General features: G+C 46.6%; 1 protein-coding gene across 5 annotated transcripts in view; it reads right to left on the bottom strand.

The window, feature by feature from the left end:
- Nucleotides 1-27,306, bottom strand: part of ADAMTS17 (ADAM metallopeptidase with thrombospondin type 1 motif 17) — a 350,286-nt gene that overhangs the window by 229,064 nt on the left and 93,916 nt on the right. For all 5 annotated transcript variants that reach the window (XM_081230164.1, XM_081230165.1, XM_081230166.1 and 2 more), the window contains one exon: nucleotides 24,564-24,607. In XM_081230164.1, coding sequence (XP_081086290.1) covers nucleotides 24,564-24,607 — 44 coding nt within the window. The remainder of the gene's footprint in view (nucleotides 1-24,563; nucleotides 24,608-27,306) is intronic.

Here is a 27,306-nt window from a genome sequence, read left to right as displayed (position 1 = left end):
AAATGTAAATGGACTAAATGCTCCAATCAAAAGACAGAGAGTGGCTGAATGGATACAAAAATAAGACACATATATATGTTGCCAGAAGAGACTCACTTCAGAGCTAAAGACACACACATAGTGAAAGTGAGGGGATAGAAAGAAGTATTCCATGTAAATGGAAATCAAAAGAAAGCCAGCATAGTAATATATCAGACAAAATAGCCTTCAAAATAAAGACTGCTACATGAGACAAAGAAGGATACTACATAATACATAATGTAGTATTATACTACATAATATAGTATATATAATACTACATATGTAATACATACTACATAATGATCAAGAAGACGATATAATCATTATAAATATATATGCAACCAACATAGGAGCACCTAAATACATAAAGCAAATATTAACAAACATAAAGGGGGAAATCAACAGTAACACAATAATAGTAGGGGACTTTAACAAAACACTTGTATCGATTGACAGATCATCCAGACAGAAAATCAATAAAGAAACACTGGCCTTAAATGACACATTAGACCAGATGGACTTAACTGATATTTATAGAGCATTCCATCCAAAAGTAACAAAATACACATTCTTTTCAAGTGCACATGGAACAGTCTCCAAGATACATCACATGATAGACCACTATAACCAGGGCACTCTACTCAAACTTGACTAATGAACACTGCTGAATTCATGACCGATTAGTGAGTGAACAAACTGGTCTCTGAAAGATGGACTGGCCCAAGGGAAAGAGGAAGTCTCAAGGGCAACAGTGGATAGAGTACTTTCTGCAGGAAGGCAAGGTCTAGGACACTGGCTTGGCTGAAGTGACGGTCTTAACATGAGAGACAAGAAACCATTGAACAGGTAAGGCAGGCAAAGGTGTGGAACTCAGAATGCCATGCTCACTGTGTTCTTCTAGAACACTTATTCTCTACCCCTCATGTTTTCATGTGGAAAGACCTCAGCTGCAGTAAGGCTACACCCAGTAAGTGGGGTGATTGGTCTGCCTGGGAGTCTGGGGGAAAGAGCTGGTGTGCTCACCGGCCCCTCTGCCTGAAGGAGGACGAGGGCCCTGAGGTGGGCTCCTCACCCACAGCACTGCCTGCCCCTGTGACAGAGCCCTCCCCCTCCAGCCCTGTCCATGACAGCTGCAGGGGGAGAACCTACATACTTCTTGGGTGAAATCCCAGGGGCTGAAATGGGCAATTTTTGAGTGCAATTCTTCTAGAGCAGGAGCCGTGACTGCCATTTGCTCTAAGCTGGGTAGAGGAAGATGGCTATTGCGTATTAGCCCTGAAGATCCAACTCAGCAGTTTACCATTTATTTGGCCGGCAATGACGAGCCAACATAATTTAAGTCCCATGCAGTCCAATAGCTTGAGAACAGAACCTGAAAGACTGTTTCAGGCTATCAAAACACTTTCTGTCCTAAGTGCCTCCCCCCGCCATTCCCAGCATTGACTGAAGAGGTGAACATGGGCCAAGATTCTCAGGTCCACTGGTTTACATTTTGCCCTGCTCCTCTGACCAGAAGTGTGAGTCTTGCTGATGCTTCCCCTGCAAGCCCTGCCTTAGTGAGTCTCTGCTGATGCCCTGGTCTGTAGCACAGTCCCTCTCATCTCAGTGGCTTTTGCTCTCTGAAGCACACAGTATACTGACCTCACGTGTGCAAGGACACTCCCCGGATTGGGGAGCACAGTGAACCTGGTCCACTAAACTGGTCAGGCCCCAGTCTCCTGGCCTGCAGTCCAAACATTCCACTCTTGTTGACCACACAGAACCACACAATGTCCCTCTGCGCGGCAGCCACTCAAAGGTCGCATGTGCCGGTAAAGCTGCTGACCCCCCGCCACACCAGAGAGAGCTCCCTCCACCCAAGCAAACGCACACGCCCACCTTGAAGAGCAGTTAGGCAACGCGAGGAAAGCTGCATCGAAGTGGTGCTGAACTGAGCTCCCTGAGCAGGTGCAGGGCTGAAACAAAAGGCTCACAGCGGCCGCCGGCAAAGTCACAGGAAGTAAGCGCCCAGGGAAATGCGGCTGTGCCTCCTCCCTTGGCCAGCTAGGCAGACAGGCTGGCAGGCACACCGGTGGGCTCCAAGAGCTTCAGCTCCCCCTGCTCCCCTCTCTAGCTGCCCTGCCCATGCTGAAGTTCTAGCAGCTTCCTGGTCAAGCCCATGGGAGCATAACCAAAGCAAGGCATTTAAGGAGAACCAGGCGGTGTTCACGGAGAAAAGCCCTCATATCATCTGAAGAGGAGCAGAAACACACCAGCAATGATACCATGGCTGCCCAAAGTTGCTGGCTATGGCCTTCTGATGCCTTGTGTTCTGATACCCTCATGGTGCTCTCTACATTCTACAGAGCACGGCGGACAAGTGCAAGGGCTGAGGGCAGACTGAACAGTAGCAGATTCTAGCGTATAACTCTCCAGATACTGGTACAGAGTTGGCGGGGAGGCAGTCAATGCCAGGTCACACATGACTGAACTCCAATCCCCCAGCAGGAGGCACCTGAGGCCAGCAATCGCTCGAGAGGAGACCAAGGGGAAAGGAAGACAGTTTCGACTGAACCGTTTGAAAAGAGCAACAACGTGTTGGTCAAGAAGCCCCTGAGAGACAGACGGTGTGACTGTCCAGAGGCATCACCTTAATGTCTACCACTGGGTTAACACAGGAGAGACTGATATTTAACTTTGTCAGCTTTAGCCATTCGGCAAAAGCTTAGCAAGTTTTGGATTTTTAACAGAAGTTTTTATTGTTTAAATGAAGGTACCTCACGGATAATGGTAACACTTGGAAGAAAGATGATTACAAAAATAGATTTAAAAATACATACACATGGAAACATATCTTAGCAGGAGAAGCAAAGCCCTTGTTTCTATCAAACACCTCCAGACACAGGTAGGTATTTTGACTCTGCGTGGCAACCCAATTAAGAGGCCATCACAAACGCTGTCTCACAGCAGCTAGGGGACAAGAAAGGTCTGTGGGGAGGAAGAGGGGGTTTGCTGTGGCAAGGTAAGTTGTGGAAGGAAGCCACACTATCCTCCCAGTGCTGAGAACTCTGTTGGCACCAAAAGGAATTTCGAAGTTGGAAATCCTTCCCATCAGAGAACAGATGGAGAACCCGCACATCCTGAGGGGAAGTAATCTGAAGCAGTCTTTAAGATAAATACTTCCAGGGACTTTCCTTGTGGTGCAGTGTTTAAGAGTCCACCTGCCAATGCAGGGGACAGGGGTTCCAGCCCTGGTCCGGGAAGATCCCACATGCCACAGAGCAACTAAGCCCATGCGCCACAACTACTGAGGCTACGCTCTAGAGCCCACGAGCCACAACTACTGAGCCCCCATGCTACAACTACTGAAGCCCATGTGCCTAGAGCCCCTGCTCTGCAACAAAGAGAAGCCACCGCAATGAGAAGCCCGCGCACACAATGAAGAGTAGCCCCCACTAGCCGCAACTAGAGAAAGCCCGCATGCAGCAACGAAGACCCAACACAGCCCAAAATAAATAAATAAATAAATATTTAAAAAATAATAAAATTTTTTTAAAAAAGATAAATACTTCCATAGGGTAACTGAAGTGGTTTGTATCTAGTGATGGCATGTCTCACTATTTCCAGCACTGTGTTGTGTTAGGGATTATGTTGCCTTAGATCCTGAACCCGTGCCATTTATCAAAGACAATAAAATCCCAAAGGCACAACTACTTATCATCAGATAATCCAATGGAAAGTTTAATTGAGGCTTCAGTGTAATGCCTCTTGGCAATGACCCTTACATCTAAATCTCTGGCTAATTCTCATTTCATTAAAGACATTTCCCAGTATGCCTAAGCTTCTTACTTCAAAAAGCAGCCATTGGAACTATGCAGACAATAATTGCCTTCTTGGGGTGGGAGGGAGAGGCAAGAGGGAGGAGATATGGGGATATATGTATATGTATAACGGACCCACTTTGTTACACAGCAGAAACAAACACACCATTGTAAAGCAATTATACGCCAATAAAGATGTTAAATAATGAACATTGATTTGCAATCAAAATAAGTAAATAAATAATTGCCTTCTTACCAGAACGACTGGCACCTCTTATCTGCCAGCCTGGCCTGGATGAGAGAAGAGGACCCGGCCAGCTACTGACAGGAGAACTTGCTCTCTTCTCCGTGGACCATCTGTAATCAAATGGGCCATATTTCTAAGTGTTTCACCACCTGATCTCTTAGTTTAGGATTAAAAGGCCTTCTCCAGGGCTTCCCTGGTGGCGCAGTGGTTGAGAGTCTGCCTGCCGATGCAGGGGATGCGGGTTCGTGCCCCGGTCCGGGAGGATCCCATGTGCTGTGGAGCGGCTGGGCCCGTGAGCCATGGCCGCTGAGCCTGTGCTCCGCAACGGGAGAGGCCACAGCAGTGAGACACCCGCGTCCCGCAAAAAAAAAAAAAAAAAAAAGGCCTTCTCCAGAGCTGACATCACATGATGAGTAATTTCCCGGCATGTCCAAGGCTTCCTCAGGGCTGGAGGTGTCTGGAATCACTTACTTGGCTGGTCAGGTGCTGGCTTTTCCTGAACTCACTAAGTCTTGTCCAAAAGGGTCTTCTATTGTCTGCTTTCTTCTGAGCTTTGAGTGTACATTTTCTGGCCTTAGACGCATCCATGATTGTATTATGTAATCCTACAGTAACCCCCTGGAGACCTGAATGATGTGTAGTAATTTCTCATCATTTTTCTTCTTTTGAGCCCAAATTTGGGCTAAGCACAGACACAGAAAAAATCTTTGGCATCATTCTCCTCCCTTAGTCTCTATGTCTAATTCCTGAACCTTCATTTTACTTATAACTGCGCTAGAATGTAATAGATTAACAAAAATGAATCAAGGAGATCTTAGCTCCACTTGGATTATTTTAGGAGTCAAGACTTGTTTTCCCTCAGCTGAAGTAATGAAGAAATTTACACTCAGAATAAGATAAGCAGAAAAATCAGGTTGAGCTGGGGATACCTGGCTAGAAGGCAGTTCCAGATTTCATTACAAATCTCAGAAGGTAAAACTTTCCTCAGCAGAGCCAACATAGCCCCACATCAGCACAGGAGGCCAATCCCTCCAGGTGGGACTCTGCCTGCAGGGTAGACTCAGGGTGGGAGGCTTGGTTTCCCCCTGCAGCCACCTCCCCACTACCCAACGTGCATCATCCCCCGCAAAGGCAGAGATGACATTCAAGTCCTGGGTGTGGACCATCCATGGGCTTTGGAAGCCTGGGAGAGATGAAAAGAGTGCCAGATATGTAACGAATACTCTGGTATTCCTAGACCAACATCAAGTCATACAGAGAGGTTATACACTCTCTCAGTAAGCCCGCTTTCTTCTTAATCAAAAACATGCTGGTGGGACATAGATGCTCCATTGGCTACACCCCTCCCTACTTGTTCTAGGAAACAAGAATAAGATGGCAAGGGAGGAAGAGGCCAGAGGCCAGCATGGCTGGCACAGGTGAGCGATGCCATGAGCAGTAGGAAGTGAGGTCAGGGGAGAGCTGCGGGCCATGTGTTCTGGAGGCCGTTGGAGGATTGTGAGCAAGGAACTCACATGATGTGATTTGTGTTTTGAAAGTAACCCTCTGGCTGTCATGTAAGAACTTGCTGTTCAGGAGGCCACTGTGGAGGCCTGGAGACACTGTGGGTGAGGGTGACAGAGGCCTGGACCACAGGGGGAATGGCAGGTGTGGCTAAAAGAGGTCTGATTAAGAATATGTTCTGAGGGCAGAGCGGGTGGGAATTGTTGGTGGATTAGAAGTATCAGGCATCTTCTGAAACAAAGGCCATATAATGGCCAGTCAACTTCCAGAAATTGCTAATAAAAATCACAACCACCACTTTCCACAAGGAAGGCAGGGGCTGTGCCCAACGCTTTATATTTGTTCACATAATTCTGACAACACCGACCGGTGTGCAGCAGTCCCAACACCATCCCATCAATGAGCAAGGGAAAGGTCTCACCCTGCTAAGGAGGAGAGCCAGTGCCCCAGAGCCCTTCTTCTGCTCCCTGACCTGCCTCCTCAGCACGAGCACAGTCCCTGCATCCCCAGCTCCCTCCCAGCTTCACACACAGGCCTGTGCAAATCTGAGTGTGGAGGAGAAGGACTTCTTGCCCCAACACGGAGACTGTCTTATTGATTTCTTTTTCCAAGATGAAGACATCTGGGGGGGTCCACTTTATCTCAAAATGTATGTTTATCTTGGCAATTGGAGCCCTGTGGCAAAGGAAATGCTACAACCAGCCCATAAGGCCTGCCGCAGGGGCTCCTGCCCATCCCCTCGCCCTGCCTCCCCAGGAACCCTTCCATCTAATCAGCAGCTCAGCCAAGGTGGAGAGAAGCAGGCCACCCCGCTGCTCCCAAGGCACCCCTACCGCAACCCCTGCACAGCTGTTTGGTCCCTTTTGGTTTTGTAACTCTGGGGTACAGGAGACAATGTCACAGGAGAACATTGGGGTACAGGAGAAAAGCAACTTGAGGGAGGAAGCATTCAACTGAATTGCCTTTGCAAAAAACAAAACAAAACAAAGCAAAACCCACTAATCATTTTCATGGAGGAAAACCCTGGAATGCCGTGGGAAAAGGGAAAGGAGACCTGTGCTATACAAGCAGCACCTTTCAGCAATTTGAGAAGAGGAAGGTCTAAACAGCCCCACGGTGAGAGAGATGCCAGAAGATCCTCAAGGGGTGGGAATTGTAAGGGAGAAATGATATTCAGGGATACTCTCATCTGTCAGCAGTGATATGACCAAGATTCCATTTGCCAGAAAAGCCATGCCTGGAGCCTGGGCAGGAAGTAAGCGGTGCTGAGGGTGGGGCTAGGAGTCTATCGTGCTGCCTGGCCAGTTACTTAATGCAGCTTCTGGGTGTCTAGCTTCCCCAGGCTCTCAGGTAAAGCTCCCCTTCCCCCTCCCACACTCCACACACACACACAGAGCCAGGAGAACTAAGTCCTCCTGCTTCTCTGGTACCCTAAACTTGAGTGTACACTGGAATCCCCCGAGAGCTTATGAAAATACAGACTGAGCAGAGAGATACTGATGCAGAAGGGCTTGGATGGGGCCTGAGAATGTGCCTGTCTTGCACCGTCACAGGTGGTGCTGATGCTGTGGTCTGGGATCACCCTTGGAGAACCATTAGCTTCCAGCATCCCTCTTCCCAAACAGCACCACTGAGGACTTTCAGGGTCTTGTTCTGCACCTGTTGGGCAGCGGGCACTGAAACAAGACCATCACGGCCGGCAGTGATGGAGCATTTACCATGAGTTCTAGACCCTCTACCTATAACAAATGCCTCACTTCCTTTCCATGACTACTACCCAAGTAAGAATTACTATTATCCCCATTTTACAGATTAGGAAACTGAAATAAGAGGACAAGCAAACTGCCCAGGGTTCTACTGTGAACAGCAGAGCTGGGATTTGAACCAGGCAGAGGAAAACTAGAGGCTGTGCTGGAAACCTCCACTCCCTCTGCCCCTCTTAACAATCAGTACTAAGTTCATGGAAAATCTGACGACGTGGCAGAACATTTGGGGCAAGTCTGATTCCTTGGCTGACAGTCAATATTCTAATTATCACAAATGTCCACAGTCCCCAGCAACTGACTCAATTACCATCCCTAACATGGGTCAGCTGTTAAGAGTTCTACAGGCTCAAATGGAGAGAACACAGGAAGTAACTCAGAAACCCACATCGTCACAGCTTTTTGTACAAAAGTAAATGTTTAAGATGTTTACACAACATCTATATTCATGTCACTGTGTTTTTTGTTGTTGCTAATTAACAAACCATAACAAGCAAATCAAGGACCCTAGCCACAATCACATAAGGCAGCGGTTCTCCAAGCATGGTCCCCAGACCAAGCATCAGCATCACCCAGCCCTCCACAGACCCACTGAATCCAAAGCCTGGGGGTGAGGCCCAGCCATCTGCATTCTAAGGAGACACCCTAGTGATTCCCATGCATGCTAATCTAAGAAGCCTATCTGACTTGGTTCCATACAGTTTATATGCACCCTCTTTAAATCTTTATTATATAAAAATATCAACTACCTGTCCCATGCTCCACCCCCTCCTTCTCCAAGAACTGAGCCAAACCTGGCTCTGTCACAGGAGGGAACTTTGTGGTTGGATGCCTGGATCCCAGCTCCAATTCCTCTCTTCTTCTCTGCAGACAATGTGGGATAAGCTTACTTCGGTGGCTCCTGTTACCACGAGACTCAAATTCAAACTTGCGAGCCAGGCTCCCCAGCGCCCCCAGGCCTCCAAAACTCTGCCCCAGAGTCACCTTACCCCTTCCAGCATAAGCATAAGGTGGGTGTCAGGTCAGCCCACATTTGCTCACTGTGCAACTTTGGGTGAGTAACTCTGCCTTGGTTTTTCCATCTGTAAATTGGAAGCTGTACCTTCCACACAAGGCCCCAGCAGAGCATCTGGCAAGTGGGAGGCCCTCAATAAACATCAGGCCCCCTACCCTCAGCCTCTACCTTCTGCCTGCCTGTCTTTGCTCACACTGAGACTGGAGAGGCCTGGAGAGCCTTCACTCCGACCTGCTGCTGAATCCCCACCCCAGTGCCCTTCCCAGAAGACCCACCACACAATGACAGGATGGGGGTGGCTGGGCATAATGTCCTGTGGCCACCGAAAGGAAGCAGAGACAAGATGTACAGAGCAGTCACCCTGCATTACAGTTTCCACAGGCATTTTCTCAGAGCAGGCCTGCAAGGGGGATGTTGATATCTCATACAAACAGGGAAACTGAGAACTGATGAGTTTATTAATTGATATGCCCAAGGTCAAGTAAGTGGCAGCATGAAGACTCAAATCCAGGTCTGACTGTGGCTGAGACGCAGAGCTAGGAGTACTGCACGGGGAGTGGGCCCAGGGGACACCACACTTGTTCCCACTGGGGAACAGCTGTCCACCCTGGCTGCTCACCCTGGGGACCCTTCGTTGGCTTTCAGAGATTCATACTGATGACAGAGTTATAATCTCAGCACTTCTAGAAGCCTGGCCTGCCAAAGGCATTACAGGTGGAGAGTCTGATTTCCAAATCACCCTCTGAGCAAAGTCTTCAGCCACTCAAGCTAAAATGTGAAGTCCCACCCCATCAGCTTCCTATCCCCCTTCTCTGCTTTGTTTCTCCACTTTATCACTTTATCCCTACTCTGGAGTTTACTTACTGATAGTACATATCCATCTCCTCCACTAGAATGTCAGTTCCACAAAAACAGGGACATTTATTTTGTACATTATGCATCCCCAGGGCTGGAGCAGTGCCTGGCCCACAGTAGGTTCTCAAAGAATACTTATGAGTATGAATGCTGAAAAAGCAAGATATAGGAGAGGACAGAGATCCATTCTGCAAATAGTACATATTTGTACTATGAAAAGAAAAAAATACTGGGTAAAAATAATAATGGGTGATATATACTTGCAGAAAGAGAAAAATGAATGGGCACAGAGCTGGCAGGAGGAGAGGTGGGAGTTAAACTCTCAGGCTTTACAGTGAGTGAGTTCAAGGCCAGCTATCACTCATTAACAGTATAATTTCAGACAAGAAATGTATCCTTTTGGAGACTCAGTTTCCCATCTGCTAACAGGAATAATACCTCTCTTAGAATGTTATTGAAAGGCAAGATATAGTTAGGAGAAAAGTACAGGTAAGAAAACAAAAGACTGAAACTGAACTGTCCTGGGTCAAATGCTGGCTCTACCTCTTACAAGCTATGTGGTTTCAGGCAAGTTATTTACCTCTCTGTACCTCAGCTTCCCCGCATGTGAAGTGGGGATTACAGCAGCATTTCCTAATAGAAATGTGAGGATTACATGAATTAAAAACATGAAGTATCTGACACGGGAGTTCTCAACAAATGGGAGCTGCTCTCAGCAACACCTCCATCGCCACCCAGGATGACAGGACAAAGAGCGGCACTGGTACCGTCCATCAAGCAGGGAAGGTGGAGGGCACAGCAGAAGGCTCTGCTGGAAGCAAAGCTCTTCAACTTTCTGAGGCTAAGTTCTAAGAAGGCCTGGGTCTTGGCACCACCCCCAGGCCTGTGAGACGCTACACTGCATTGATGCCTGCTGTGGACTGCATGTTTGTGTCTCCCAAATTCATTTGTTAAAGCCCTAACCCCCAAATGTGATAGTATTAGGGAGGTAATCTGATTTAGATGCATCATGGGGTGAGGCCCCACATGAGGACACACAGTCGTCCTTAAAAGAAAAGGAAGAGAGACCAGAGCTCACTTGCCCTCCACAAGGACACAGCAGTCGTCCGCACACCAGGAGGAGGGTCCTCACCAGACACTGAGTTGACTGGCACCTTGATCTGGGACTTCCAGCCTCCACAACTGTGAGAAATATTTGTCTGTTGTTGAAGCTTCCCATCTGTGGTATTTCCTTATAGCAGCCCGAGCTGAGGAAAATGATGCCCTTGACCAACAGAAGATGTAACGAGGCGGAGAAGCAAGAAGAGGCCACCCCTTGTGCAAGTGAGTGGAGAAGGGGGCCTCTCCAGCGCTGAAGGAGGGAGCCTGGAGAAGTGCTCCAGAACCACAGAGGCTGGCCCCTTGGCCACCCGTGGACATCTACTAAGTCACCAGGTTCCTTGGCCTGCTTAGTGCTATGCAAGTGAGGGCCAGGGCACTGCAAAAAGAAAAGGCTGCTGCAGCTAGGAAGAGGGTGGACAAGGACACATCGCCTTCGTGTAGCTGACTTGACAAGAAGTCAAACGTGAATCCCATCAGAGCCTTCCAACCTTCCAGCAAGGAAACAGTAAACCCTCTGGGGAAATGAGCCCCACCCTCAGGATCGCCCCCTTCTGTCCAATGACGGAGGGGGTGGTCTCCAGGCTAAAGCTGACACTGGGCATCTCTCTAGCGCTCAATCACAGCAAAACCAGAGCATGCCCAACCCCAAAGTTCAAGGCCATCCAGGATCATCAGTGAGCCTGCTCCCCTCACACTGGGGTCAGGAAAATGCTGAGGGTGGGTGGTCCAGTTGTTACAGGACTCCTCATGTGCCTAGCTGCTGCCTGGGAGACACATGAGGGGCTCTGGGCTCCACCTCACACCCAGGACTGGCGCTGGGCCCCTGATCAAGGCTAGGAAGCTGCTGGTCCATATCTAGACCACATCTGTGTAGCAGAGCTGTGCAGTACCTGTGAGTTCCCTGTCCTCAGCACTATTCTCAAGGAGCAGCAACCATGGGGCCTCTTTTCCCTCCTCAGCCCTAAATATCTTCAACAATGGAAGGAATTTCCCTCAAGATCCCAGAGAAGTCTGAAGGGTCGCAGAACATGCCACCCCAAAATGTGCCACTTTGGCATAAGGATTATTTTGAGCTGGAGGCAATTGAGAATATACAGGTACAAAAAAGCTCTCTGCCCTCCCCTCATCTGCCTAAAAGCAGGCCATAAGTTTGTAAAGGTGTCCCCTCATGCCCTCTCTATAGAAGTTAATCACTGGAGATAACCCTAGACACTTATCAGCCCAGAGATGGCACCAGAGGACTCTAACAAACCTTGCATTACATAGCCCTTATGTACAATTAGGTCTCCCACATATATGCTTTCTTACAATTTGCCACCCAAGAAACTCAAAGTCCTTTTCCTCTGTCCATTTACTTCTTTAAAATTTGCTGTTCTTTTTCAAAAAATTTCACAATTTGTATGGAAACACAAAAGACCCCGAATAGCCAAAGCAATCTTGAGAAGGAAAAATGGAGCTGGAGGAATCAGGCTCCCTGACTTCAGACTATACTACAAAGCTACAGTAATCAAGACAGTATGGTACTGGCACAAAAACAGAAAGATAGATCAATGGAACAGCATAGAAAGCCCAGAGATAAACCCACACAGATATGGTCACCTTATCTTTGATAAAGGAGGCAAGAATATACAGTGGAGAAAAGACAGCCTCTTCAGTAAGTGGTGCTGGGAAAACTGGACAGGTACATGTAAAAGTATGAGATTAGAACAATCCCTAACACCATACACAAAAATAAGCTCAAAATGGATTAAAGACCTAAATGTAAGGCCAGAAACTGTCAAACTCTTAGAGGAAAACATAGGCAGAACACTCTATGACATAAATCACAGCAAGATCCTTTTTGACCCACCTCCTAGAGAAATGGAAATAAAAACAAAAATAAACAAATGGGACCTAATGAAACTTAAAAGCTTTTGCACAGCAAAGGAAACCATAAACAAGACAAAAAGACAACCCTCAGAATGGGAGAAAATATTTGCAAATGAAGCAACTGACAAAGGATTAATCTCCAAAATTTACAAGCAGCTCATGCAACTCAATAACAAAAAAAACAAACAACCCAATCCAAAAATGGGCAGAAGACCTAAATAGACATTTCTCCAAAGAAGATATACAGATTGCCAACAAACACATGAAAGAATGCTCAACATCATTAATCATTAGAGAAATGCAAATCAAAACTACAATGAGATATCATCTCACACCGGTCAGAATGGCCATCATCAAAAAATCTAGAAACAATAAATGCTGGAGAGGGTGTGGAGAAAAGGGAACACTCTTGCACTGCTGGTGGGAATGTAAATTGATACAGCCACTATGGAGAACAGTATGGAGGTTCCTTAAAAAACTACAAATAGAACTACTATATGACCCAGCAATCCCACTACTGGACATATACCCTGAGAAAACCATAATTCAAAAAGAGTCATGTACCAAAATGTTCACTGCAGCTCTATTTACAATAGCCAGGAGATGGAAGCAACCTAAGTGTCCATCATCAGATGAATGGATAAAGAAGATGTGGAACATATATATAATGGAATATTACTCAGCCATAAAAAGAAATGAAATCGAGTGATTTGTAGTGAGGTGGATGGACCTAGAGTCTGTCATACAGAGTGAAGTAAGTCAGAAAGAGAAAAACAAATACCATATGCCAACACATATATATGGAATCTAAGAAAAAAAAAAAAAAAGGTCATGAAGAACCTAGGGGTAAGACAGGAATAAAGACACAGACCTACTTGAGAATGGACTTGAGGATATGGGGAGGGGGAAGGGTAAGCTGTGACAAAGTGAGAGAGTGGCATGGACATATATACACTACCAAACATAAGGTAGATAGATAGTGGGAAGCAGCCACAGAGCACAGGGAGATCAGCTCGGTGCTTTGTGACCACCTAGAGGGGTGGGATAGGGAGGGTGGGAGGGAGGGAGATGCAAGAGGGAAGAGATATGGGGATATATGTATATGGATATCTGATTCACTTTGTTATAAAGCAGAAACTATCACACCATTGTAAAGCAATTATACTCCAATAAAGATGTTAAAAAAAAAAAAGAAACCTATTTGGAGACAGCATAATAAATATTTATGAATGTAGGTCATTTGCCAGACAAAAAAAGAAAAAAATTTACTGTTCTTTTTTAAGATGCTATACAAGCCCAAGTTCTAAACACCCCTTAAAGTTACTCCCCACTGGGTGTTCCCATGTGTATGCATGATGCATGCATTAGTCAACTTGTGTTTGCTTTTCAGTTGTTAATTTGTCCTTTGTCAGTCTAATTTAAAGGGCCCCAGCTAATGCACATAAGATGGGTAGAAGAAACTAAGAGTTAGGTTTTCCTCCCCTCCAAGTCCAAGACTGCTTTTTAATTCTTCACTAGAAACCGCTCAAGATCCCGGGCCCTGCTCCTTGTTCTACCAGGCCCTGTGGGTCACCTGCCAAAGCCGTTCTTTCAGCCTGAACGTGGAGATGGTGCTGCTGTCCTCTCAGTCCCCACAGAGATGAAGTCTTCGCTGCCTTGAGACCTTAAAGTACCTCAAGGGTAGGGTCTTATGCTCAACTCAGCCTTTGGCGTTTCTGATATTCGAGGTAAGTGCTGTCGCAAACAAAACTTCAAATTTCAGTGTCTTCAGACGCTTTATTTCTCACTCACGTAACATCCAATGTTTCAGGGTCTGAGGACGCTGGTTCCTGGTTGGGCCTTAGCCAGTCAACCAATAGAGGAAGAGCCTCAAGCACCATTTCACAGGAGGTTTGTAGGGGCCAGCCCTGGAAATAGTGCACATCACTTCTATTCCCATTCCAGTGGACAAAGCAGTCACTTTTGCCACACCGAATGCCAGGACGGTAGGGAAATTTAATCATCCAGGAAGAAAAAAAATAGGTGTGGATATCAGTTAGCAGTCTTTCCATAGCACCCCGGACTGTGTCAGCAACATGTGCTAAACACAACTCAGCCCTTCCTGTCCATGACGTAGTGTTCTCCTCACCATGACTCAGCCCTTCCTCACCATGACTCAGCCGTTCCTCACCATGACTCAGCCCTTCCTCACCATGACTCAGCCGTTCCTCACCATGACTCAGCCCTTCCTCACCATGACTCAGCCGTTCCTCACCATGACTCAGCCCTTCCTCACCATGACTCAGCCCTTCCTCACCATGACTCAGCCCTTCCTCACCATCACTAAGCCCCATCCTGACCATGACTTATCCCTTCCTCACCATGACTCAGTGCCCTCCTAACCATGACTCAGCCCTTCCTGATGAACTCAGAACTTCCTCACCATGACTCAGCCCCTTCCTGACCATGATTCAGCCCTTTCCTGTACATCAATAATATGCTCTTCCCCCACAACAGTACTTGTCAGTAACTTCTCATCCAAGCTGTCTATGCCAATAATTCCAAAGGCATTTGGAACTCAAACCCAAAATAACAGCCAGGCCAAGATCTGGTCTCTGTGCAACAGAACAGACCAATAGATTGGTCTGACACAACCTCCTCTCTCCTTCCTAAAGCACTCCTGTCTCTTAAGCTGCATATTTTTAGAAACTGAGGTTAAAAACTCAGAAACAACCTTCACATGGGAGAGCTGGGGGTTCTTCAATTTAATGAGCTCACAGACACCACAGAATCCCAGTGAACTGCCTGAAGTATGCAAGCAGCAAACATTCTCCCCTAAATTGCATTTCTACCTCCAGAGGGTCACACACGTCCTGCCCCTGTGGTTACTTCTGAGCATCACATGACTTGAGTGTGACCAACCCTAGGTCTGTATACCATGAGTGCAACAACTGAGCAGTCATTGGGAAAGTGAACTCTTGGCTCGACTCTAAAGTGATGATTTTAATGCCAGACGTAGATGAGAATGGCCCAAGGTCCAAAAATATCAGCAGTAACTTCACTAAGTCTCAGTGCCTGCAAGGTCCATCTGGCTCTGGAATCTAAGCCAAAGAAGCACAGCCTAACAACCAAAAAGGGCCTCCTAATCCCTACTTGCATCTCTCTGAGAACATCAGAAAGGGCCCTCTAATTCAACCCTCCAGCAACATTTCTTTTTTTTTTTTTTTTTTTTGCATTACATGGGCCTCTCACTGCTGTGGCCTCTCCTGTTGCAGAGCGCAGGCTCCAGACGCACAGGCTCAGCGGCCATGGCTCGTGGGCCTAGCCGCTCCGCGGCATGTGGGATCTTCCCAGACCGGGGCACGAACACGTGTCCCCTGCATCGGCGGGTGGACTCTCAACCACTGCACCACCAGGGAAGCCCCCAGCAACATTTCTTCATATGCCGTCTTCTCTCCTCACTCTCTCTCCACACCCAGAGCCTCGCCCTCTCCTAGCCTTCCTTTCCTCCCTCCTTCCCTGCTCTGCCCCCCACACCACCCCAGGGCCCTGCAGCTCTTGCAGCACCTCACTTCCACCCGGCCTCCCAGGGAGGAAAGCATGAGGACCCCCTTCTCTGGAAATTGTACTTTTTCTCTCATCTTCACCATTTTTCTTGGAAGAAATCTTTGAGAAGAAGTACTATTGAATAAAAGTAATTACTTTGCTTCCTTGGTCATAGCATTTAAAAAAAAAAAACGTGGTAAAGTATATACAACATACAATTTACCATTTTAAGCATTTTTAAGTGTACAGTTTAATGGCATTAAATACATTCACATTGTTGTGCAACCATCACCACCATCCACCTTCAGAGCTTTTTCACCTTCCCAAACTGAACCTCTGTACCCATTAAACACTAACTCTTCATTATCCCTCCCCTCCAGCCCCTGGCATCCACTAATCTATTTTCTGTCTCTATGAATTTGACTCCTCAGGGATTTTAGGTGGAATTACACAGTACTTGTCTTTTTGTGACTGGCTTATTTCATTTAGCATAACATCTTCAAGTTTTCCCTATGTTGTAGTATATCTCAGAATTCCTTTCTTTTTTAAGGCTGAATGTTATTCTGTGTATGTATAAAGGGATACTTGGGTTGCTTCTACCTTTTGGCTATTGTGAATAATGCTGTTATGAACACAGGTGTACAAACATCTGTTCAAGTTCCATTTCGTTGGGGTAGATACCTAGGAGTGGAATTCCTGGATCTTATTTTTATTTCTTGAGGACCCACCATACTCTTTTCCATAGCGGGTGCACCATTTTACATTCCCACCAGCAGTATACAAGGGTTCCCGTCTCTTCACATCCTCACCAATACTTGTTATTTTCTGCAAGCTTTTTGTTGTTATTGTTGACAATATCCATCCTAAGGGATGCAATTGATCACCTCATTTAACCTTCACAATAACTCTGGGTATCATTATCCCCATTTTACAGAGGAGAAAACAGAGCCAGAGATATCAGGGGACTCACACAGGACAGTGGTGGAAGCAGGATCTGAACCCCGGTCTCCCCACAGAGACGATGCTCAGACTCCTGGACTGAGCCAAGCCACAGCCCGAGGAGATTCAGCGTTTACTGTGCAGATGAGGGGCTGCAGGTGGTGAACGGGAACCACCCTGAGGGCCACTGGAAAGGAAGCCATGGTGGGGGCACCTCCCTGGCTCAGGGCCCTTGACAGCCAGGGCAGGACCCACTGCAGAGGAGCCTGGCCCCTCACTTCTCCTGCCCACTCCTCCTGCTCTCAGCGAGAGGCTGCCCAAAGGCTCCAGAGGGCTTTGGGACTCACAATTACACAGAAGGCATCTCAGAAAGGCCTGGTTTCCCATTTGTGACTCTATTCCCCCACACTTACCCCAGGCCGGGAGGGGTTTTGTGTTTGTAGCAAATTGCCTCAGCATCACATGAGTGAGTAAGAGCTGTCTGGCAAGGCAGAGAGGCTCCCACTTCTCTCCAAGCTAATCATAAAGCACTCTTGGGCCATGAGGGTGGAAGCATCTGGGAACAACAGAGACACAGTCCTTCTGCTGATGTCATGCCGAGGCCTGCACTAAACAAGAGGGTGGTGGTCTGTGGCCTGACATGTCACTGACATCTCCCGCAGGTTAGGGACCACCTAACTGGAAGGGCATCTGCTCCAGAGTTGCCTCCGTGGGCCACCCAAGGACAGAACCCACAATGGTGCAACCCAGCAGCCTCCAGAAGGAAACTCTCCCACAAGCCACCCACTTGCCAACCTGAAGGTAAGAGGGGGCTCCACAGCCTACATCTGAAGGGCCATAGCTGGAGACCCTGCAGAGGTCAGTTCCTTCTCGCTCAGCTCTCTTGCTCTCCATCTCAAAAGGCATTCAAGCATCACCAAGTGTTCTGTGGTCTCCCATGTAGTTCCAGAACAAAGGTACCCCATGCAAAAACATACCCGCTTATTTTCACCATTTTTAAATGTACTTCAGCCATTATGTAACTTTAGTCATGACCCTGGCATGAGGAAGAAGAAAAGTTGAACTTGGTCCCGTGGGGCCACTGGTTTCAGTGTGGACTTGCTGCTGAGCCCCAAACAGAAACCCTGCCCTGGTTCTTGTTGTGTTGTCCCTTTTCCGGAGGGCTCCCTTCTGGGGAACTTACAGGAACAAAGAAGGCCCTCCAGACTTTAAGGTACAGAAAGTGTAAACACCACACACTTCCATGTGCAGACATGCACCTAGGCATGTGTATATGTACATATGTAAGGTGCATACACATGCACACTCACATTTTTATTCACCACGGTCACTATCTTCAAGCCAAACCATAGGACAGCCATACAAGGTGACCAGGAGGAAACTCCACGTGGCCACCCCTTTCTTGCCCTCATTTTTTCTCCCTCAGGCAACGGCAGCTCCTACAAAGGGTCTTTTAAAAGACCATCTCCAACATCCAGACAGGACTTAATTGGCATTTTTCATTAAATACTCTTTACCTACGTTTAAGGCCTAACAGTGAGAGAAATAGTTAGTTTACTCAAGTACACTCAGCCCTTCCATCCACAGCTGATTGAATCTGCAGATGCAGAACCTGAGGATACACAGGGCTGAGTGTACTGGGCCACTTTATATAAGGGACTTGAGCATCCGCGGATTTTGGTATCCACGGGGGTCCTGGAAACAATCCCACAGATACCGAGGAAAGACTGTATATACTTTTTAGCTTTCACAGTAACTCTATTTCCTAACTCTCTTAAGGGAATGACCTATTTTTTTTATTGTATGATGAGGAAGGCAGCACTTGCCCAAACAGTCTGAACCCCTGATTGCTAGGTGCATGCATATTTTATTCCCAAAATTAAAATTGTTCATAAAACCTCTCAAAAATCACAGGATGGTCTAGAGCATTATTATAAATACCAATATAACTTCTGACAAATAGATGAATTTGCTGAAGACCTCAGGTTGTCTGATTTGGGACAACTAATATGTCATTGAATGTTAAGCCTTCTCCTTTGTAAGCTTCTCAGAGTAGACACAGAAGACATGGTGTGGATAAGCCTGAAACTGAAGTAGGGTGCACCGTGCCCAACATGAGATGGGTATGAGGTAAGGAGATGGACCCCTCAGGACTTGTTCATTCAATGGGGCAGCTTCCCCTGAAGGCAATCATCTGAGACAACTTCTAACAATCTTGAAGCAAAAGTGAACCGTGACTTCTGTAAGGTCCCAAGGAATAACAAGTAAAGTAGAACGAACATATAGGAAAGCCCTCAGAAACAAAGAAACCCGAAGCTGACTAATAAAACTTTTGTATTTACCTCAAACAATAGTTTTCAGCTTCATTCAGCGAATAGAACATTTGACACCTCCACAATTCAAAACCACTCTCGAAGAATGAAGTTTGACCAACACCATGAAAAGATAGAAGATGAATGCTCACTCTGAAGGAAATCCACAAGGGGGTGTCCACACTTTCTGGCCACAGCACTGGGATTGGAACAAGCAAATGGCCGTCCAGGGTGACCACTGTAAAGGGGATAATGTACAGCCAGACAGATACATTCTGATGTTTGTTTTTATACATAAAACTTGGCCTTACTTTCTTGTCTGAGCCCTAAATTATGACACATTCAGTGAATAAAAACCCAGCTGAGGCAGCATTGCGACACTGTAGCCCCAGCCTCCTTCGCCTCTCACTGGCTCCCCAGCACATTTTACATCCATGGCCTCATGGAGGGCTGGCCTGAAACAGACTTCTGAAGGAGATGCTTCATTCCTGGACACACTCATCTTGTCAGTGATGCTCCCTTAGCTCCCTCACAGATAGACCCACTGCATGGAGGTCAGTGGCCACATTTATGAAGTGCCCCCTGGTCCGGCCAGACCTCTCAGGGAGCTCAGCTCCAGTGCTGTGGGCCATGCTAGGAATGGTCCTTCCACCCAAGTTCAGGGACAGCTGTGGAAAGGGACCCTCATGTCAGCCCATGTCAGAGCAGCAGGGCCCCAGGACACCAACCGGGCTTGGACCCCCTTGACAGCCTCTCCCTGGCCTTCTGTGTGACACATTTCACGAGGCTGTGGAATGTATCCATTTTCCTTTGTGTAGGACCATCACACCCCTCTCCTGGGGGAGGAAAAGGAAGGCTTTTCCAGTAATTATAAACTATTATGAGACCAAGTAAGGAAAATGATAAATCCCAATAATTAAAACTAAATTCATAAAGCCTGAATTAGGCTGTCAAAAAAAAAAAAAATCACCATAGCTCAGCCCGCAGCTGAGGGTAGGAGCAGGACAAACGCCCCATACCCGCTGACCGTAACTAAGACGTGTCTGGTCAGCCAGGCTGTGGTTAGACGTGGCTGCTCAGGCCGGCACCCCAGAGAGGCCCCGGGGTGTGAGAGGAGGAGGGCAAAGGGCCAGCAAAAGCCTCCAGAGGTTTCTAGGCTCCACAATCCTGGAAGTTGGGCACCCTTTTCTCACATAGGAGGCTTTCTTGTTAGGATGGTGGCAGGAAAGCAGATCACACAGGATGAAGCAATTCAACAGAGGAAAAGCCCACACCCCGGAAAGGCAAGTCTGAAATGTGTACAGTGGGAACCACAGTAAGAGGACAGCTGCTTCTGTTAGGGAAGAAGCCTGTTTTCCCCAGATCCTGCTGCGTTAAGAATTGCCTTAAGTTCTCCTTGTGTGTGTCTTCCCCCAAGGTGGAGATGAGCAAGTCCTCTAAGTGTCACCCCTTCCCCTTCCACAGTGGCCCAAGAGGAAGGGAGGGTCTGTCTGGTGTGAATCTTCAAAAGTGTGTCCACTTGTCTGCTCAGTCAAGCCGCCAGCCAGTGTGGAGGAGCTTGGTGAGGCCTCGCTCCCACAGGAGTCAGGACCACCTTAGAATCAGGGCCAGGGAAACCCCATCACCTGTGTCAGCAGGACCCCTGTCATGTTCATAGAGGATGTGTCGTTGTCTCGGGTTTCAACCTTTACAAAAAGATCAGGGATGTAGTGGATACTGTCATTCTGAGCTGTCCAGCATCGTCCTTCCTCCGTAAAGCACCCCCTCTACAGACCCACCTTGCATGCACTCGTTGTGGGAGGTGCCGCTGCCTCCCTATGGAAGCCCAAAGGGCCAGAGCCACCCTCACCCCCATGCAGATGGGGGTAGAAAGAGGCAGCCACGTGACTGAGAGCAAGATTGGAACGGGGAGCCAGTGACACGGTGGCTGTGGGGCAGACAGCGCCATTCCTCTCAGCCCTGATGCAGACCTCTGCCTGGGGTCCGCAGCCTTCCCCACCTCCAGGGCTCCCTCAGGCGCTGGCTGTGTTCCAACCTGGTCCTCCAGCCTCAGGGGCAGTCCCCCTTCTGATCCATGCCCTTTTTGCTTGTTTCCACAGTCAGGAATCCTATCTGATGAGCTGGGCTAATGCAGACTGGGCAGTATAGAGGGGAAGTATCAATATTATTCATGGAACCCCAAACTCCACCCACTACCTCAGAGATTCTTCAAATGAATCATTCAAATTTAACTTTGAAATTTACTTTAAACTATTTTTAAAAATTAAACTATTAAAAAAACAGTGATTAAAACATTTACAACAGTAGGTTACCTTTGGGGGCATCTCTGGGGGACTTGGAGGAGGCATGAGGGAACCTTCTGGGGTCTGAGAACATTCCATATCTTAATCTGAGTAGTTGTCTGAGAATACAGGCATATGATTACACAACAATGTGGGTGTACTTAATGCCACTGAACTGTCCACTAAAAAAATGATTAGGATGGTAAATTTTATGTTATATATATTTTACCACAATTTAAAAAAACAGATTAAAACAGAATTCAAAACACTCCTTTACAACTATTTCAACAAATAAGAGATAAACTAAAAAACAAGTATAGGCATAAGTTTTTTAAATCCATCGAGATTTATACTCTTTACTATCTGTACGTTTTATTGTAATTAAAACAACAAAGCAAACAAAAAACACTATTATATACCAAACATAAGATGTTGATAACCCCCAAGCTTTCCCAGTTTCTCAAGGTACCAGATTATCTCATTTTCTAAAAAACTCAGTTCACAGCCCTTCCTGCTAGAGCTGATCGGATCCTGAGATTTGAAGGCAGCTGTTCAAAATCTCTTAGCATTGGCAACCACATATTTATGTGATTCAGATTATTTTTCCATTCTGTGGAATCAAAACAAAATATAAAAATAAATTGGATGCTGGAATGACAAAATTACAATGATGGATTACAGATAAGTAGTAACCAAGGTTAGGGAAAGGGAGGGAAGGAGAAGGTGATTCTGCAAGGCCAGCCCGAGGGAGCTGCTTGGAGGGGATGGACCAGTTTTGTTCCTGATTATTAAGGTGGATGGACAAATTCACACATGTGATAAAACGTCTTGGAACAACAGGTAAAAACATAACCAAAAATGAGTGCATGCAAAACCAGTGAAACCTGAGTAAGATCTGTAGTTTAGTTGACTGCATGGTGCCAATCAATTTCCTGGTTTCGGAAATCCACTATAGTTACATAAGATGTTACCATAGAAGCTGGATGATTGGTATGAGACTTCTCTGTACTATTTTGACAACTTTAAGAAATTCTATAATTATTTCAAAATATAAAGGTAAAAAAACACAGAAATAAATTGGATGTAACTGCTATAAGATTGCCATAAGCCCAGTTTTTAAATTATTATTTTTATCAAATTACCCATTATTCTTACTGACTTGATAATATGTACAAGTAAATTATGACACATTAAGACAAATGTGTACTAATAAAACACCATGTAGGTTTTGTGATTGTTTTCCCTGAAAAACCGTAAGTTGAAGCCATAACCCGTAGTGTGAATGTATTTGGAGATGGGGACTTTGAAGAGGTAATTAAGATTAAATGAGGTCATAAGAGTGGTGTTCTGGTCCAATATAAGTGGTATCCTTATAAAAAGAGGAGATTAGGACACAGGCACACATAGAAGGAAGACCATGTGAGGACACAGGGAGAAGATGGCCATCTACAAGCCAAGGAGAGAGCTTTCAGGAGAAATCAACCCTGCTGACACTTCAATTTTGAACCAGCCCCCAGAACTGTGAGACAATAAATTTCTGTTGTTTAAGCCTCCCAGTCTGTGGTATTTTGTTATAGCTGCAATAGCAGACGAATACAAGTAGTGTGGTGATGTGGTTTAGAGGAGGGAAGGATGCTTGAGAGAGCTAGCTGTCTGCGCAGATATGAAAGTTACATATTCAAAAGAAAATTAAAGCTGGCTCTAAATCACATGAAAGAAAACCGGGTCATTAGATGCACATCACTCAAAAATACTGTAGTTCCTTCATCTGCATTCATTCATTTATTCCTTCATTGGATCAACAGTGGTGACTCAGCCTCTCCAGCCCTGTGTCAGGCGCTGAAGGATATGACACATGGGTTAAAGCCGGACTCTGCTCTGTGTAGCACAGTCTTCCAAGGAAGATGTGCAGACAAGGGCAGTACGACAGATTCATGTCTCCGCAGGGGTAAGCAGAGGGAGAGGAGGGGCAGGGAGCAGAAGTCCCTCCTGGGTGAAGTGTGGAGGTGTCAGAGCTGAGCTGTGAACACTGGGAAGAAGTAGCCAGTCCTCTGGATAGCACCGGCCTTGGCAGCCATGGCAGTGGACAGAGATGGACATATACCGGTCCTCTACAGCCCCAACTAGACTCGGGCATCAGCTAACCCTCTATCAAAGCTTACTTCACACTGCATTTGCCTAGTAATTCTGTTATGGAGACAGCCCCCAAATAACGAAGCACAGATTGGTTACTTGGTTTTTAACACCTAGTTCTCAGATTTGTCTAGAGGATTGCCAAAGTATAGTATAAAAAATCATTTGGAAACTCTAAAATGTGACATAAATACTAGGTATCATTCTACTAGGTTTGGAAAGACCTTGTAAGTCACCTAGTCCAAAGTGACCATTTTATGGATTATGGAGATTTACTGAACGTCACCCAGCTTGTACCTGGCAGAGCCAGAGAGAAGGCCCAGGATTACCCGCTGCCAGTACTCCACGGGAAGCACAGGTTTTTAACATTTGAATTCCACAATAATATAAATTCAATCCTATACTGTTTTCCTTCAATTTTCCTACAATTTTAAGCACATTCAATTCCAAACCTTGCTTTTGGTGGTGCAATATTTCAACCTCTTAGTGAATAGAGGTTTGTGCTATAGCAGACAAAACTGGAAACCCTCTTGGTTTCTGTTAACCAAGTGCTCTCTTCCTACACTCAAAGACTGGTTCCAATTTGAAACCTATGAGAGTTCAAGAGCAAGCCAGATATAACTGAAGATAGGAGAGAAAGGAAATGGCGAGTGAAGGGGAAGGTGGGAGAGGAGGCGTAGGTAGAAGGGCAGGGGGAGAGGGAAACTGTGTTTGCCAGCACTGCGTGTCGGCACCACTTCTATTTGACCAGAAAGCAATGAGCCCGGTGCCGAGGCTGTGGAAGGACACCAGTCCCACAACCCTGCGGTCACACTTCACCTCTTACGACACTTGGTGAAGCTTCTGTCTCATGACAATCGTGTAATTCAGTGAGGTCCCCCTCCTGCACTGGTGATCAAGAGGCTCAGAGACAAATGCAACCCAACTACAGTCACTTCAGGACAGCCTGAGGGCTACTTCCTTTGGTTGAACTTTTCATATCTTCCTTACTAACCCTTTGTCTAGATGCCTTCTGCCATAAGCAACTACAAAACTTTTTAGGAAAGAAGAAAAGTAAAGTAAAATCAGAAACCAAATTTACCAAAAAAAGAGGTAACAGAAAAGGCAGGGTTTGTTTGAGGATGGCTCCTTCAGACTGTGTTATCAAGTGTCCACATTATCACAGGGTATAGAGTTATTATTTTAACTCTAAACTTACCAACGGTGTCACAAGGTTCATCTTTGTGTACGCAGAAATCTGTCCTAAAAAAATTAAAAAAAAAGAAATAGTCAGGTGTGTGTAGTACCTCCAAGAATGGGAAAAGAAAATATTGTCAATTAATCTAATTAATCTTGATTACTCGTCTTGCCCATAACAAAGTTATCACTTTAGTTGCCACCTGTTACAATGAAGAATAACTAGCAGCGCTTGCCAAGATTAACCACATTTCCAACTGGTAGGCCCAGTTACCCCGAGTAAGATCCTCCTTTCATAGCTGAAATATTCCATAAATAACACTCGGTTGCTGGAAGGACTCCTTCCAACGCTGAAAGTTTCAGAAGATGTTTACCAAGTCATCTATCAGAGATAATTATTAGTCAATATCATCAAACTGTGATACAGTATCATCAAACATAGTGACCTCCTAAGTTACTCTACTTGGGCAGCAACTGGCTTTAGATGCTGGAATGACCGTGCATCACTTACATGAGAACACACAAAAAAGTCATTTCTAAAACTTATATTCTTTAAAGCTCCCTAGAATCTCCCAGGTGTGTGGCTGTGGACAAATGAAACAGCAAAGATGCTCGAAATCTGATCCAGCCTCGGTTCTGCAAGTACAAGGGCCTCCTGTGAGGTAAGAAATGAGGAATCTGGGCCATTCTTTTCCAAAACCGGAGCATTCCCACTATTCCGCCCATGAGTTCCCTAGATTGGAGCTGACCAGAGCGCTGGTTGGGGAGGTATCTTGCCCAGGACTGGGTGAGGACAGCAGTGCCTGGTCCCACGTTCACCTTCTCATGGCGTACCGTGGGGACTGGTAGAAAGCACCCACTCATCTGCAGCTCTCTAAACACATGCCAGTGCAGCTTCAGGTTGAAAAGGTGTGTTCCGAAGGCACCTCTTCTCATTTCACTTTTAAAAAATTCTCTGGGAAGAAAAATGGGTCAGGCTGGCACTAAGCAAAGTTGTCAATGAAAGTGGCAGGTCCTGGATGGGTCACATATCGCCTTTCCTCGTGGGATAATACCTTCCCCTTTCTGACACTCCATCCCCACCTCGGCATTCAGTGTCCTCAATTCCTCTCCTACTCTCTGTCAAAAATCTATTCTCAGGGAAGAACCTGATCTGCCATTCACACTGGGGACAATGACAAGAAGGCAATGTAATATCATCAGCTTTTCTTTTACCTCCACTCCAAACCACAGCACGTTCTGTCCTATTTGCCTCCATAATTAACCCATGTCTAACGCCTCTCAGCACTATGCGAATGTCCATGTGAGTGGAGCAAAACCTGCTTGTTCCCAGCCCTGGCTCTGCTTCAGGCTGGCCTGAAAGTTGTCAAAGACTCTACCCACCCGCTAGACCCACAGAGGCCAGATCTGTAGGTTTAAAAGATTCCACTTGGGGTTCTGATGTACAGAATTTCCTGGTCCAGGCCACTGCCTCAGGCCAAGAAGTCTTGCCAGGCACCCTGGACATCCTGTGAGCTCAGAGGAAAGGGCAGCTGGCATGGGTGTGACAGCTTTGAAGAGGTGGCCCCGAAGCTGGCCAGAGAGACAGCTAGAAAGAGCTGGGCCAATCCCCTAAGCAGCCCACATGGGTTTTGCTGACTGCGTCTCTAATTTTTCCATAATGAACGTATATATTTTGGTAATCAATTTTAAAATAATTTTAACAAAGGAAAAGGGAAGCCTTCAAGACCCTCAGGCTTCTCATAACCCCCTCCAAAATCAAGGGAGCCTCCATAGAAATGGAGATGGAATAACCATAGGAAAATGAAGACTCGTGCCTTGATTTTTCTGTCAAAGACAACCTTTCAGAAGACTAATTAACAGGCAGTAGGGGGTGGCAAGGAAGACACGGAGGCAGAGAAGAAAACAAACAAATAAAATTAGGGACATAATTCACTGGTCTGGTATCTAACTAACCCCAACTCAACATTCTTGATCTGACACCCTTGCCATTGGAATGTTTTGGGCGTGTCTCTCTCTCACACACACACACACACACACACACAGAGACCAGACTGGCCTGAGACCTCGCTCCAGGATTTCCCAGAGTGAGCAACTAAAAGTGTTGAAAGCATCATCACATTGCCTCACCTGGGCAAAGGGAGAAAGGGTGTGTGGCCATCAGTCCCACAGAAGAGAACTAAACAGACTGAACAGGGCTGCTGAGGGGATTGGGCCCAGCTCCTTCTAGCTGTCTCTCTGGCCAGCTTGGAGGAAGATGGCTGACAGGGCGTTGTGTGTTCTCTCATCCCCCGGCTACCCTGGAGGGAAACGGGTGGTCTCAAGTGATGAACCCTGCAGCGTCACCCACTGCTTCTCCTAAGGAAGTGGGAGGGTATATGGTGGGCTCACCATATGTGAGCCAAGCTCAATTAGAGGCCTGGCTTGAAAGGGTCGCCAAAATTTGAATCTTCTCTCCCCTGCCTGTTCAAGGTCCTTTCTCAGGAAAGGAAAAGCAAGCCTTCTGCCTGCAGGGTCACCTTCATCTCCAGGTACCCTGGCTCCCACTGCAAACTCATGCCAAACCCACAGGTAGGGGCTGCAGGGGTCAACTGGGGAATCAAAAAAAAAAAAAAAAAAAAAAAAGGGTCCCAATGCAGCTCTCCAGCCTCTCAGTCTCTTCACATTCACATCCTGCTGTTTGTTCCTCAACAGAAGGAAGGATGTGCGGATCTACAGGCCAGAGCAGGCTCCGTGGATGTGTGAACTGTGCCATCACGCAGGCC

Source organism: Mesoplodon bidens, assembly GCF_964165515.1.
Source record: "Mesoplodon bidens genome assembly, chromosome: 3".
NCBI classification, from domain to species: Eukaryota; Metazoa; Chordata; class Mammalia; order Artiodactyla; family Ziphiidae; genus Mesoplodon; species Mesoplodon bidens.
This window is presented reverse-complemented; position numbering and strand designations above follow the sequence as displayed.